Genomic DNA, 15,236 nt, shown 5'->3' on the forward strand with positions numbered 1-15,236 from the left:
CAACCCACCTCGATTATATTATATGAATTGAAATTCAATTTTATAAAACTTTGTAAAGTTTGTTAGTGAAGTTGACATTTTCATTGCTTTCTTCATTATTTGCATATTAAACAATACTAAAATCTAATATACTGTATTAAGAAATTTATCTTTTAATTTGAACTCAAGATCCGGTTTCTGAATACTCACACCGGTGTTAATATTTTTGAGTAGAAATGGACAAATAGGGACATTCTGAGGAAAATCTCTCAATCGGGACGACATGGGAAAAGTCCCGAAAAATTCGGACGATGGCAATTTTGCCCTAGTATCGCATTGTATACTGCCTGATGGTCAAGCGGTTAGGGTGGCAGCCTACCGTTCTGGGGTACCCTGGATCGAATCTAAACGGGTCGAAAAATGTCCAGGAATTTTTCAGGGTGTGTATCCAACCGGATATGTCCTTCACCACCCGGCCTTCCCACAGTGGCGCCCGGGGAACGACACTTTATTGGCGCCCCTCCCCCTCCCCCTCCCCTCCCCTCTCCAGAAACACATATAGTTTGTCTTGGAGATCATTTGGATGCCCGGTGCATGATACACACCCTTGCACCCCCTTTGCGTTCGCCACTGCCGCTCCATTGTTTTAGCAAGTCTGGCTGAACCCATAATGGGCTTGCTAAAACACACAGGGCGGAAATAGTTTTTAAAAAGATTGAATTGGTTTAGTTTGATTTGATGGGACGGCAATGCAACTCTTAAAAACTTTTTTAAAACTCTTTACCGCCCTACGGGCACTAAGAGGGCCTTTTTTAGCAAACCATGAACTAAGCCAGGCTTGTTAAAACAATGGAGCGGCCGGGTGGTGAGGGACGGGGGCCGACATATCCGGTCGGATCACTTCCCGAAAAATTCTTGAAGTGTTTTCGACCCGACCGGATTCAATCACAGGTCTCAGAGCGTACGCTGCCACCTTGACTGCTCGGTCATCCAGCCGTCAAGGACGAAAAGAGTCGAAAAAACTACGTCTACTCTTTTAATAAAAACATTTAACCACCTCGAATATGTTTTTATTTTTAAAAATATGTAAAATTTAAAAAATACATATTTATTAAATATTTAGCTCAATAATGAGGAATATTAATAAACATCGATTATTTATTTTATTTATAAATTTTTTTAGTAGCGACATCTGGCAACGGAATATTGAAGTATCAGACGGTGTGACTCAAAATGGGGCCGATGCTTACTTTTATTTACTTTTCTAGCAACTTTCAAGTAATTCTTATTTAATTCATTAGTTCATTTTACTCAATAAATTAAATAAATTCATATTTAATTTGTTGTATAAAATTTGTATATGTTGATATAATCATTGATAGACCATAAATGAGATGATAGAAAAGTTTAAACAGTGTCAAATTTGAATTTTAATACAAATTTCTAAACATTTATGTCAAAAATGTTGATTAAAATAAGAATTCTTTTTTAATTTTTTGAAATAAAGAGGCCAATTTTAACATATAAAGTAGATGAAGTTGCTAAATTGTTAAATTGGTTGATATACAACAGTTTGATATCTTTAAACAGAAAATCTGGTGTAGTTGGTTTGATTTACGCAGCAAGGCAACACATGAACATTCTGCAGTAAGATTGAACTCTGAATGAGGGATATTCCACCCCCAGAATTATTGACTGCCCTGTATGAGCAAAAAAGTCAATGGAACCATACCTGTAGACACAACTGTTTGCAAGATAGTTACCTCCAAAGGTCGGTTTTTACCGTGAACCGGAACTACTGCCTATTCTTCATGCTCTGTGTTGGGCAAGGATATCGCTTGCCTTGTATTCTCGTGCTTTGGTGCTTGCTATGCTTGCACTGATGTACCCGTGTGATGATGAGCTCCCATGAGCTCTCCAAAAACTATGCAACGTGAATGGTCAAGTGGGGTACTCGAAACTGACATAATCGTGTGGGCTAAATAGTTAGATGCAATAATCTTCGAGGACTGTGTCTCGAAGGGTTGCATTTAGCGGTATGATTCCTTTGACTTTTTTACTTCTATGGTATGGTCTACGGCTCTGATGAGGTCCCGACTGTGTCGTTCGGAGGTGTAATCGTATCCGTTTTGCCAAGGGAGTGTGTCTCCCTCCCAGGAGGACTTTCTATGGGAAATTCACTTATGGGAAACTCGGGTGCTAGACATGTGAATTAAACCAGAAACCATGGGCTAGTCAGCCTGTGACTATTGAATTCTAGCAGTTGTCGGTGTTCAATAGTCGTGGGCTTTGTTCTAACAGTGTTCAATGGTTTTATCTGCTCGGTCACCGGTGGGTCCAGGAAATCTGATTATCAAGTTGGCATCTACAGTATTTAGCAACATCAAAATCTATTTAGTTGTAAAATCATTATATAATGATTTTACAACTAATCACCAACTAGTTCATCAACTAAGTAGATGTTTAATAGGCATAAGAATGTTATTTTTATAATATAAAATGATGACAAATGTGAATAGCAAGACTCCATGCTTTCTCCTCCCTTCTCTCAACATAACTTATTTTGCTTATTAATAGTAACTAATACCTAGTTATGTAAAGACAAATTTATAATGACAACAATATATAACGTGAATATTTGTTGATATAAGCAAAACATATTAAGGTAGATTACACGAGGAGTTTATTAATTGGGTGCATTATTGACATATTTTAATTACATTTTACAATGGTAATTGGATATTTTTTTATAGCATTTGTAAATTTCTTTATAACTCATTTTTACACCACAATATAAAATAAATATGAAATTTTGTTATGGTACGTTCTTTGATTTTAATATCCATATATAATGGACTCTGCTTATTGTAATCATGGAAATTATTGTCGTCATTTACTGTTATCGGAATTAACAGTTATACACTTTTTAATTGGGCTGCAATTTTCAGATTGCAGACCTATACTTCCCACTGTTGTTTGTCTGTCTGTCTTTTGTTAATCTCAAGAATGGAGTTGGATAGCTGAAAATTCAGACTGGATATGGAAAGCTTATGAGCCTGAGGCCCCGATTAACTATATATGAACTTCTAGTCTGGACCAGAAGTCATGCAATTTTTTTAACTAAAATATGATTAAAAAAAATTGCAGCTCAGCATTATGACTATTGTGACAATGTCACAATAATATATGTTCCATTTTTGTTTCAATTCATTCTTATAATGCCAAAATCAATAAATTAGAATTTCCATTAATTGTAGCCTTATTTAATTTGCTTCTCAATGTTTACAGCTAATTATAATCATTAGTCTAGACAGGGCTGTCCAAAAGCTTGGGTGGGATGTTGAGACATAGAGCCTTTTGCCTTTTTTGAAGAAATAAAGTACCCAAAATGTTTCTTTATTAATTTAAAAGTTAAAATATGTTTAATCGCATATAAGAATATTTCCAATTTAAAGAATATTTTAGAGTATATTTTAGATAAATATGAGTTTCTTGTAAAAGGTTTTATATTTTATAATAAATTTTAATCATTTTTTACAGAATTAAATAAGTAATTATGACTGCCATCAGGCATAATCTTCAGCGGGACGTTTTTCTCCCAAGTGACGAACGACTCGTTGGAGTGGTGTACGTTGCAAAAGCTAGCAAGAAGAAGAAAACTGGTTTCCTATGTGCTGTCAGTAAGTTTAAATTTAAATATTGTTGGTATTTTTAGTTACAAAACCATACACCAATCATTCAAAAAATAAAATGTTACCACATCTATTAAAGTCAAAAGCTTTAATTACTTTAATTATTAGCTTCCTGATACCATATGAAAATGCATTGAATGCATATATTACTTATTTCATACATAAAGTACAGTATGGTCTTGCTCTATGCGGGGTTGCATGTAGTAGTAAAATAAAGCTTAAAACAAAATTCCACATAAATTTGTGATCCATTCCAATTAGTTCCAGATGATTGCCTAAACTATGGATGATACCCATTGTATGATATGTAAACACACAATTAACCTACTGAATTTGCGAGTGTGCAATTTTATACTTGTATACTTATTATAGTTGTTTGATCTTGAAGCAGCAGGCATCAGCAAATGCTGACGTGCATCATCTAGTCAGTTTACAGCTGACTCTCTTGTCGTAACGTTTGATGGACTTCTGATTTAATGTGTGTAAACAATTCTATGTTTTTGAACTTATATGTTTTTATTGACAGTTCTTTAAGATAAGATATCCTTTATTGTGAGGTGTGTTGGCTTTCTAGAAGACAAGTTGTCAGTAGATTTTGGAAACTGAAAGACAGTGTTAAAAAGATGAATTGAATGAGGAAAAAGCCCTGCTATGTGATGAAAAATGGATATTTAATTTAGCATTTTTAGTTGATGTTACCAGCCACCTCAATGATCTAAATTGGAAACTGCAGGGCAAGAACAAATTGTTTCCTAGCTTAATAAATGACATCAGTGCATTCAAAATGAAATTAAAACTGTTCATTTCCCAGTTAGAAAACAGGGAATTAAGTTAATTTCCATATTTAAAAGAACTTTAAAGATACTGGTAAAGATAATGGCAGCTTTACAGAATATACTGAGAAATTCAGATTATTGCAAGAATCCTTTAACAGTCATTTTAGCAATTATTCTGAAGAAGAAGACTTCATTCTTGCATTTATAAATTTCTTTTCACTTACTGAACAAAAATTTTCACAATGCACAGTAACACTTAAATGGAACTTACTGATCTCAAAACCAATTCTTTATTGAAAATGAAATTTAATGAACTTTCCATTACTCTGATATAATTCATTTCTTGTGATCATTGCCTAGTGAACATTTTTCAGAACTGAGAAAATTTGCTTAGTGTTTTATCTGTCTTTTTAGAACAACATATAGATGCAAACAAACATTTTCATCCATGAAAGTGAAACAAACCATGGACACAACTGTTAAATTTGATAAATTGTTTGATTCTTTCTGTAGATGATTTAACTTCAAACATTACAGACTTAGTAAAAGCAAAGTAATTTCAAAAGTCTCATTAACATAATTAATGTTTATCTTGTCTTTATATGTGTTACAGTAAAAACCCGTTTTAACTAGTTGAAACTAGTTTTTACTGGATGTCATTGTTATAACCTGTTTTGTCTAGTTAAAACTAGAATTTACTGCTGTACATGTTTTGATTTTAGATAAAACTAAAATCAAACATTAACTTTTTAACTTTTAACATTAGTTAAAACTAATTTTAGCTACATAAATATGTTTGGGGGAAATAAATAAAGTGATGATTGGGATTAAAACATTTGTATTATTTAATACGATATTTATTGAAAATATTGGTCACACATCTGTGTTATTGACATTAATTAATCCTTTGCCCCCAAAGGCACCGATCGATCGGTACCCTGGCTTTTTAAGCAAAACTTCGAGGGTACCGATTCATCATTACTTTGGTAAATATCGATTTTTGTAAAATTTATTTACATCAGATATAATCTTGTTCGATACAAAGTGAATAAAGTATAATAATTCATTATATTAGTTGATAGCAGTATAAAATTTTGATTTCAAACAAATGTTTGATATAATGTGCGATCATTTCACAATGAATAAACATAAATGCATAAATGTTATATCAAATTGTACAAAACAATATTCTAGGTCTTTCTCGCTCAGTGCCAGCAAACAACTATGTAACTAGACAATGTTAATTTTCACAAAATGTTACAAATTATCAGGTTTGTGTGTCAGTTCTGATATATATTATTTTTTTTCTTATAAATTTTTTAATAAAATGCATTGAAAAATATCGTATTTAAAACTAAAGATATTAATAAATGTAAGTGAGTTTTCAGACAAACCTGTTGGCCATCATCAGGCTAAACATATTCGAAAGCAAACAAAATGGAACAAAAATTTAAATACAAATAAAATAACGAATAAAATATACATATAATAAAAAAAATAGTAATAAATAACAAAGAAATATAAAAATATAAATACAGATAAAATAACGGATGAAAATAATAATAAATAACAAAGAAATATAAAAATATGCATAGGTTAAATAAATAAATATTAAGCCATTACATAATAATAAATTACATGAAATTCTAATAAATGCAAGATATGCAATGATAACAAAATCAAGGCATTAAATTAAGAGCTCTCAAATCTTTTAATTAAATACTTCCAGGCTGAGGGCAACCCTTCAGCATCCCTGGCATTAATGCAGGTATTATGCAATCTGCTCTTAAATATTTCAATTTTCTCGGCGCTAAACGCTAAAGTCGGGGAATGTACAGGTTTAACAATGCTTGCTTCGCCCCATTTGACTATCGAGCCTTCAACCTGCGCCATCTGAGATGATGGCCAACAGGTTTGGCTGAAAACGTTTGCAAAGTTATTTATTAAATTTTTTCTCAGCAACATAAGGTGTTTTGTTTTTTTCTAATGATAATTTGATTTTTGGTGAACTTTTAAAATAATATCGCTGGACTGACCTATATTGCCCTAGGAGGGATCGCAAAATAAATGTAAACAAGATGTCGGGGGAAAAGGGTTAAAGTGATACGAAATTCATCATACACTATAGGAACGTGTTAGCTGAATGACCTTGGTCGAAACAGTTTTTACTAAGCCGTTTTGTTAAAACCCATTTTGTCTAGTTAAAACTAGTTTTAACTCAAATTAATTTTTGACTAGCAGTAAATTCTAGTTATAACAATGACATCCAGTAAAAACTAGTTTCAACTATTTAAAAAGCGTTTTCACTAAAAACGGGTTTTTACTGTAACATATGAAATCCTTTCATTTAAAACTGCTAAAAGTGTCTACATTATCATATATATAATAAATCATTTTATGCATAACTGTTAAATATATCCAGATTACCATATTTTAAAAGGACTAAAAAGGGATATAAGTTTGTATGGCACAACCTAACTAAAAATGAAAAAGTTGAGTCATGAACTATAAAAGGTTGGCCACTTCTGGCCTAGACATTTGTATTACCTTTTACAATTAAAAGAAAAAGATTGAGATGAATTTTAAATGTTTTTACTTTTGTTTCTACTATGAAAAATAACAGTTTCGTCTGATGTTTGTAAATATGTAGAGCAAAATTCTATTATACCATATCAAGTACACTTTCTGAACTACTCAGAGTAGCATTCAGTAATTCTGAATGTTACTCACTGTGAAGTACACTTACAATGTCAAAACCTGGAGAAGCATGATTTATTGACTTCAAAATCAGATTTAGTAGTATTGGGAATGAATTAACCTAACCATCCTCAAAGACATGCATCTGTATATATCAATCCTGTGTAAAACAACCATACTGTGTAGAGTAATAAATGTAATTCAATATCAGAATTCTAACAATTAAAATTTAATTAAATTAAACTTTTATAACAAGCTTTTTCAGCATTTTAGTTATTTTTAATGAAATCATTTAACAAAAGTATTTTGCATTTTGTTTCTTGCATCTATTAGCTTGTTTCATTAACAGTTTCTTAAATGACTGACTACTGTTAAATATATGAAGAAATACTCTTTTATAATAAGAAGCTAATTATGATGTAGTATTTATCCTCCTTCATTGAGTTATGTTGATTATCATCAAGTTACACTGATACATAATAAATTATTTTGAAATTCAGAAATTATTTAAACTTTTACTGTTTATGTTGCTTTTGAGTGCATTGACCCCTGTGTCCCAGTCAGAATGCCAATAAAATATCTAATGCCATTAGTAAAAAAGATGTGAATGTGAGATTGTAATGGTATGATGCAGTGTTTAAGATAAACAAACACTACATTACACCATTTGTCTGTATTCACGTGGATTATAAGAGAAAATGAAGATCATACACTTATCAAAAGATTGAGTTAGACACAATTCAACTTAGAGATTTTATTATATTGTTAACCAAGATTGTCCTGGTTTGTTCTTTCTGCTTAGAACTAGATATAAGACTCTAACATTTACTTAGGGATACTATTTGTTTATTTAGTATAATCAAATCATTTATACTGTCTTCTCTTTATTGTTAAGATGTCTTTTTTCTGATAGCATTATATGTAATGTGATCATTGTATGAAATTTTCAAAATATGTCTAACATTTCATCTTGAATGCCAAAGTCTATTCTCATCTTTTAATATTGATAAATTATATAAGATACTAATAATAATATTTTCATTTCATTCTTGTTACTAATGAGATGTAAATAATTACATCTCATTAGTAACAACAAGAATCCAAAAATTGCAGTTAGTACAGAAAAACCAGTCCAAGTGACCATCTATCAACTGAAGAAATCTGAGAAGGATACATATAAGAAGAAATCTGCATGGCCTCTGAGAGATTTAAAAGTTGTCGATGGAAAAAATGAACACAAAGTAAGCTTATTTATATTTGTGATTTATATTCTTAAATATTTTTATTATTTATGAAATAACAAAAGAACCTTAAAAATCCAATAATGAACTTTTAATGACACTTGCATTTTCAATCTTATTGAAATGACTTCTATGTTGTTTTATAACAGGCACGGGCATATGCGGCTCCGAGAGCCGCATGCAACTCTTTTTGAGTTACGTGCGGCTCTTGCCGAAAGTGCTGTCCTTCCCAGCCTTACCATACCATCCGCCACGACAGTACAGAACTGCGGCTCTCGTGCGTTTTGCAAAATCTACATTTCGGCTCCCACTGAACTCTTGCTTGCCCATCGCCAAATTGTTTGGGTACCTAAAGTTCAATAAGGCCAAAAATGTTAGTGTCATTAAAGTTTTGTTGCTGAATTTTTAAGGTTTTTTTTTTCTTATTTTATAAATATCCAGCAATTCATACAACATTACAACTATATATTTTATATATTAATTTGATTGATATTAAAATTATTTTTTTAGGAGACAGCAGAATTTGATCTGCAGTTTGAAAGATTGTATAAATGGGTTGCTAGCAGTACCCAAGAGAAGAATGCATTTATTAGTTGTCTGTGGAAAGTTAGTATAAATCATTTTAATCTTTTTTTTATTGACTTGATTAAAGTTATTAATTTTATTTGTTGTTAATCATATAAAACTGTCATTTATAAAATTTTGAGCTGTTTTTAAAAGTACTGAAAAAATATTTTAGCTTTGCTGTCATCATTTACCAAGACAAAAGCCAAACTTCATTAATATTCCAAAAATTTTGATTGAAGGTCAGTATTGCTTGATTTTTTATTATAATTATTAAATATTTAAATTACAGTATAATTTTTGATTGTTTAGGATGACTTAGTTAAACAAACATTATGATATGATGTCAAGAAATTTGAGCAGATAGACATTAGATATGAATTACTGTAGGGAACATAAATATTTTCTGATTTATTTATTACTATTTTTCTTCATTATGTACTGTAAAGATTGCTTATTTATTTTTTTATTACTTAATCTTTTTATAGTAAATATTGCAGAATGTAATAGTAATCTTAGCTAATTTGGCCATTTAGCTATCTGGTAAATATATTACTGAATATGATTATTTTCTACAATATATAAGGTCACAGCAGATAAGATGCATTCGCCTGTTCTAAGAAGCCATGCTTGTGATGAGGTTGAATCCATTGAAATTTTGGTAGATAGTCTAACCCAGTATTTACCATCCTCCTTGGATTAGCAACACACTTTGAATTTAATAAGATTTTTGCAACACACCATAATTTTTAAAATAAATTATAGTTGATTTTTAAACTAGACTCCAACCAAATGTCGAATTCTATCGGGCTAGATATGGCTAAATACTAAATAAATTATGAAACCAATTTGGCACTAGAACCACCAATTTGGCATTAGGCACCATCTCTTATTAAATTTAATAATTATAATATTTAATTAATTAATTTTAAATAATTTAGAACCACTGAAAGAAAAAAAAAATTGGTTTCATAATTTATTTAGTATTTAGCCATATCTAGCCCGATAGAATTCGACATTTGGTTGGAATCTAGCTTATAGTATATCAGGTCTAGTGATGTTATTGATTTTTAAAATTTTGATAATATGGAAGTTAAACTTACCAAGACAAAAACTTGTGATTTTACAAATCTACATAGTACTATTAAAATAAAAAGACTATTTGAATAAATGTGTAAAAAAGTTAATATTGGTCTTTAAGCTGGTAAGACACAATGTTTATAGAAGCTTCAGAGTTGATATGCTGGCATACCAGGTTGTTCAATAAGTTTTGTCGTTCAATAAGAGATGGCGCTATTAGGTTTGTCGTTTTATTACTCTAAAAATAGTACTACTTTTTTATAAACACGTGTGAAGTTTCATGTAGATCTGTCAACTCATTTCTATATTTGCAGCTGTTCAAAGTTGACGTGTCAGTGTATTTTTTTACAATGGAAAAAATTGAATATCGTGCAGTGATAAAGTTCTTATTTTTGGAAGGTGTAGCACCAAAACAAATTCATGAACGATTGGTAAAAGTGTATAAGGACTCTTCACCTTCAATTAGAACAGTAGAAAGATGGGTTGCTGAATTTAAACGTGGCCGTACAAGTCTTGAAGACGATCCACGTGAAGGACGTCCAAAAAGTGCATCAACACCAGAAATCGTAGCAAAAATACAGCATATGGTTTTGGAAGATCGTCGATTAACTGAGAGAGATTTAGTAGAAGCCCTAGAGATCTCATTAGGCAGTGTGAGCAATATTTTGGCTGATGTTTTGGGTTACAGAAAGCTGTGTGCACAATGGGTGCCGCATTCGCTAACTATGGAGCAAAAACACATTTGAATGCAACTTTCTCAGCAACATTTGGAGCGTTTTAGAAAAAATAAAAAGGATTTTGTGCGTCGTTTCATTACTATGGATGAGACTTGGGTCTACCATCATGATCCTGAATCAAAACAAGAGGCTAAGGAGTGGTGTGAACCCGGTACTTCGGCTCCGAAGCGAGTTAGGGTCCAGAAATCGGCCAAGAAGGTGTTAGCATCAGTTTTTTGGGATGCAAAAGGAATTTTGTTCGTGGATTATCTCCAAACTGGTAAAACAATAAACTCAGACTATTATTGTAATCTTTTGGACCAGCTGGATGTAAAAATTTGTGAGAAAAGACCTGGTTTACAGAAGAAAAAAATCATTTTTCATCAAGATAACGCACCCTCTCATACAGCTCAAAAAACCATCGCGAAAATCAGCGAATTAAAATACGAATTGTTGCAACATCCTCCCTATTCGCCAGATTTAGCTCCCTCTGACTTCTGGCTGTTCTCACATCTTAAAAAATTCGTGCGTGGGAAACGATTTTCATCGAACGAAGAGGTAATAGCAGCCGTGGAAGCGTATTTCGACAGTCTTCTGGATTCTCACTTCAGGGATGGAATCCATAAATTAGAAGATCACTGGAACAAGTGTATTGAAGTTCAGGGAAATTATATTGAATAATAAAATGTATTTCAAACCATAAAATTGTGTTTTTTTTATCGAACGACAAAACTTATTGAACAACCTGGTACAGTATTATGTACGCCATCGATTGCTTTGTTCTTGAATCGTCTTGCCATACCTGGTTAGTGCAAGGATTGTGTCTCCCGTGGCCTGCAGGTAGAGGATAACCTCTTTCGTGGTGGCAAGTGCAAAGTTTACCTGTCTGCATCTGTCAGGTACTGTACAAGAATTGCTTCTTCTGTGCCTAACAGGTACAGGGATTGCTTCTTTCCTTGTAACTCCACTTTAATTCTATCGTGATATGACAAAGTCACATGATGTCCTAGTTAATATTTATGCAACACACACGAAACACTCTCTCAGCATGTGGGTTGGGAAAGTAGGTTAGTTTATATACAAGATGAATCATGTAACATGAAACAATAAATATCTCAAAAACAAAGTGTTGCAAAGGGAAATGTGTAAAATAATGTTTGTTTTGAAAGGGTAATGGAAACAAGCTTGCTTATTTTTTATTTTGACAATGTGTTTGATGTGTCAAAGGTCAACTTGTTATTTTCAAATGGAAATGTATATTTTTTGTAGTGGCATTTGATTCTTTGTAAGAGAACAAATGACTTTTTAATATAAAATTAAGAATAACACAAGCACTTTCAACAGATTCAAAATTGTCTTCTTCAGGCAACAAACAATAGAATATAAATACGTTACAACATTCTAATAGAATGATTAAGAGCTATGACGTATTAACCATTTTAAAATTTTTTACAATGCATTAAAACTTTCAAACAAGTGTAAAATACATTTCAGAAGCATGTAAATTGAACTATTAAGGAAGTGTAAAAACACATGTAGGCTAGCATTTTATGTTATAGTATCCTATGAAGGATCTGTATAACATGTTTGCATACAAATGCATACAAAGATTCAAGATTGAAATGAAAAATGTGAACAATGACATATTTCAAACACTTGACTACTGAGGCAACTGATTAGGAAATATATGAGTGCAGAAAACTCACAATTTATGATATTGTTGAAGAGTGAGATAATGTAGACAATTTATAGACTGGTTCACAACATTATGCATAATAAATTGGGGTACCACATGGTTTGCAGCAGATGGGTTTGGATGACTTCTGCCATAGTTCCTTCTGGGATCCAAAGCATTGAGACATCAATATAAGCCTGACTTGTCTTGTTTGGATTTGTTTCTTGTTTAGACCTTAAAGAACTGTCAATTTGGCCAAAAATTTTCAGGTGATGAAGAGATATAGGAGGCAGGGCAGACTTGTTTTGGGACCCAAGCAAAATTTGTTATGGGATTTTTTTTGGAGGGCATCCAGAAGCTATACACTGGTGGACCGTGTGCATTTAGATGATGAGGATCACGTAAAAAATAAATATTGTTTTACTGAAAATATATATTATTATTTTATTTAAAAATATATATGTTTTAATCTCTAGTTATTTTGTAATAGTGTCATATAAAAATTATTTATTGGCACAAATATGAACATCCATTAACCTGATGTTTGCTAAAGGCCAAATGATCTGCTGGATTATATTGGGCTATAATATGGCTACTCTTTAATTATTAAATAATAGCTATATTATAGCCATGGCCAGTTCTGGGCTGTTAGCCACCTCTGTGCTAGAGATATTTGGCCACCCCTGCCCCATTATGTGAATTGCAAATAGATTTATAACTTAACTCAACTGATTGGAGTTTACTAGTATGTTTTTATGGTAATAACTATCATAAAAACATATAGTTGGCAGGAGTTTAACCCCCTCTTTCCCTTCCAGTGTGGACATCATTTACGGATAGCCCATAAAAGTCTTGTAACAATCCAAACCTGACCAAAACATGGATACCAAAGGTTCATTTACACTTTTTAAAAATGAATAAGCACAAAGTGAAAAGAGTACCTGTTGTTTTTTGTTTATCAGCAAAAGTTCTAATCTCACACAATTTTTTTAGATTAAATTTACAATTTATGTATCCATTGTCATAAAAATTTCTTTCCACTTCTTTTCCAAGACTACAAATATTCATGTACAAAGTAACTGATTTCGACTTATTTCTACTTAAGAAGTAGTTAAATAATTAAGAGATTAGGGAAATAAATAAAATCCTGCTGCAAGAGTCTGAATTTTACTTAAACAAAAAGTTAATTGAGCCAATCTCTAGCTGAGTACAGTAGGGACTGATTTCTTCATAATATTAGATGTAATAAAGAATGAAATTTTTCCAGTTTAATGAGAGTGATTGTAAAGTTGTCATTTTGGAAATTTCTGTGAACACCTGGTCCTAAAACGAATTAGTTAGAAAACAAATGATAGACAATCTATCATGTTTAACATATTTAGATTCTTACAGCTATGGTGAGAAATGTTTAAAATTTACAACAACCGTGTCACGTTCTTTGAGGTATACTAGTGATGCGACAAAAGAGGCATTTGACATTGACCACTATTGGCTGCCCTCGGGATTTGGTCACCTGTGTGCATTTACACACTGCACACCTACAGGACTGGCTCTGATTATAGCCTAATATAATGTAGCAAATTGTTTGGCTTTATTTACTAACTTTTTCTTGTAATTTGACAGCATGTTACAATTGAATGATTGATACTGTTAGTCTTATCCTGGATCATAATTTTTTCATTTTTCAAAAATTATTTAAAATTAAATTAATAATAAATAGTAATCTTTTCTTTAATATTACTTTCAAATTACTTAAATTTCTTTTTACTCTTTCTACTCTGCGGGCACTAAGAGGACAAAATGTGTGTTTGATACCATTTACAACTAAATGTACTCACACATTTACAGAGGCCATTATATAACTTTACATTATAGGTTTATATATGTATAATGGCTAGCCTAGCTGCAATAAATTATTTGTTAATTAAACATCTAATTAAAATTTGATTATCTTTTATACATTTATTTTAGTAAAGAATTAAAAACTAATTTGTTTTTGATATAAAACCCATAAATTACTTGAAGTTAAGTTTTATTTATGTATATAATTCTTTAAAATTCCTAATTAATTAATGCAACTAGTTAATTATATTCACAATTTTTAAAAATATTTATGACAATATTATAAATATTAATTTTTGAATTTAGAAACTATTCCAATCAATGATGTTGGGGTAGTAACAGAACAGCTCGGAGAAGGACAGTCGATAATTGAAGCAGAAGATTATGAAGCACTTACAGGAAGAGAAGAGGCCGATTTAGAACGATTAATGACACAATGTGAATTTGCAATTTGTAATGCTGAAGCTTTCACTGAACAGTTGGCGAGAGAACTTTCCATTTTGGATGCTGTAAATAATTTTTTCTCTCTTTCAAACTTTTAAACCATATTTAAATATATAAGGTCTTCCAAAACGAATGATATCATTTTAAATTACTGTAATTGTGTTAATTATTACCTGAAAACTATGCAACATACACCAATTGATACTGTCAGGGTTTCATCTCCCGTCTGCATTTAAACATCTCATTATCTACTACCTCTAGGAAGCACCATAAATGAAAATGACAACTTTGCAACAGAGGCATTTTGTGTTCTGTAGTTTGCAAAGTCAGAACCACTTGTCATTGTGCAATATGAAAAATATGCGTAAACTGCACAATTCTATAGCTCCTGCAGCTCCACTGGCTGCTGTGGGAGGAATGATAATAGATATGCTTTAGTGAGTGTAGAAAGAATTTGAATACCAGTTGGTAATGTGCTGTGTGACAAGAGGTGCACACATTGAGAAACTATAGGGTGTCCCAAAAGTAAT

The 15,236-nt window shown here is 31.7% G+C and overlaps 1 protein-coding gene across 1 annotated transcript in view; it reads left to right on the forward strand.

Moving 5' to 3' along the window:
* Nucleotides 1–1,171: 1,171 nt before the first annotated feature.
* Sec3 (exocyst complex component Sec3) overlaps nt 1,172–15,236 on the forward strand; it is a 29,631-nt gene continuing 15,566 nt past the window's right edge. Inside the window, exons 1-6 of the mRNA XM_067269087.1 lie at nt 1,172–1,257; nt 3,520–3,659; nt 8,258–8,385; nt 8,896–8,991; nt 9,125–9,191; nt 14,569–14,771. Of these exons, the coding sequence (XP_067125188.1) occupies nt 3,536–3,659; nt 8,258–8,385; nt 8,896–8,991; nt 9,125–9,191; nt 14,569–14,771 (618 nt within the window). The 5' untranslated portion in view covers nt 1,172–1,257; nt 3,520–3,535. The remainder of the gene's footprint in view (nt 1,258–3,519; nt 3,660–8,257; nt 8,386–8,895; nt 8,992–9,124; nt 9,192–14,568; nt 14,772–15,236) is intronic.

This window comes from Centruroides vittatus, unplaced genomic scaffold (assembly GCF_030686945.1).
Source record: "Centruroides vittatus isolate TY-2023 unplaced genomic scaffold, ASM3068694v2 contig_345, whole genome shotgun sequence".
Lineage (NCBI taxonomy): Eukaryota > Metazoa > Arthropoda > Arachnida > Scorpiones > Buthidae > Centruroides > Centruroides vittatus.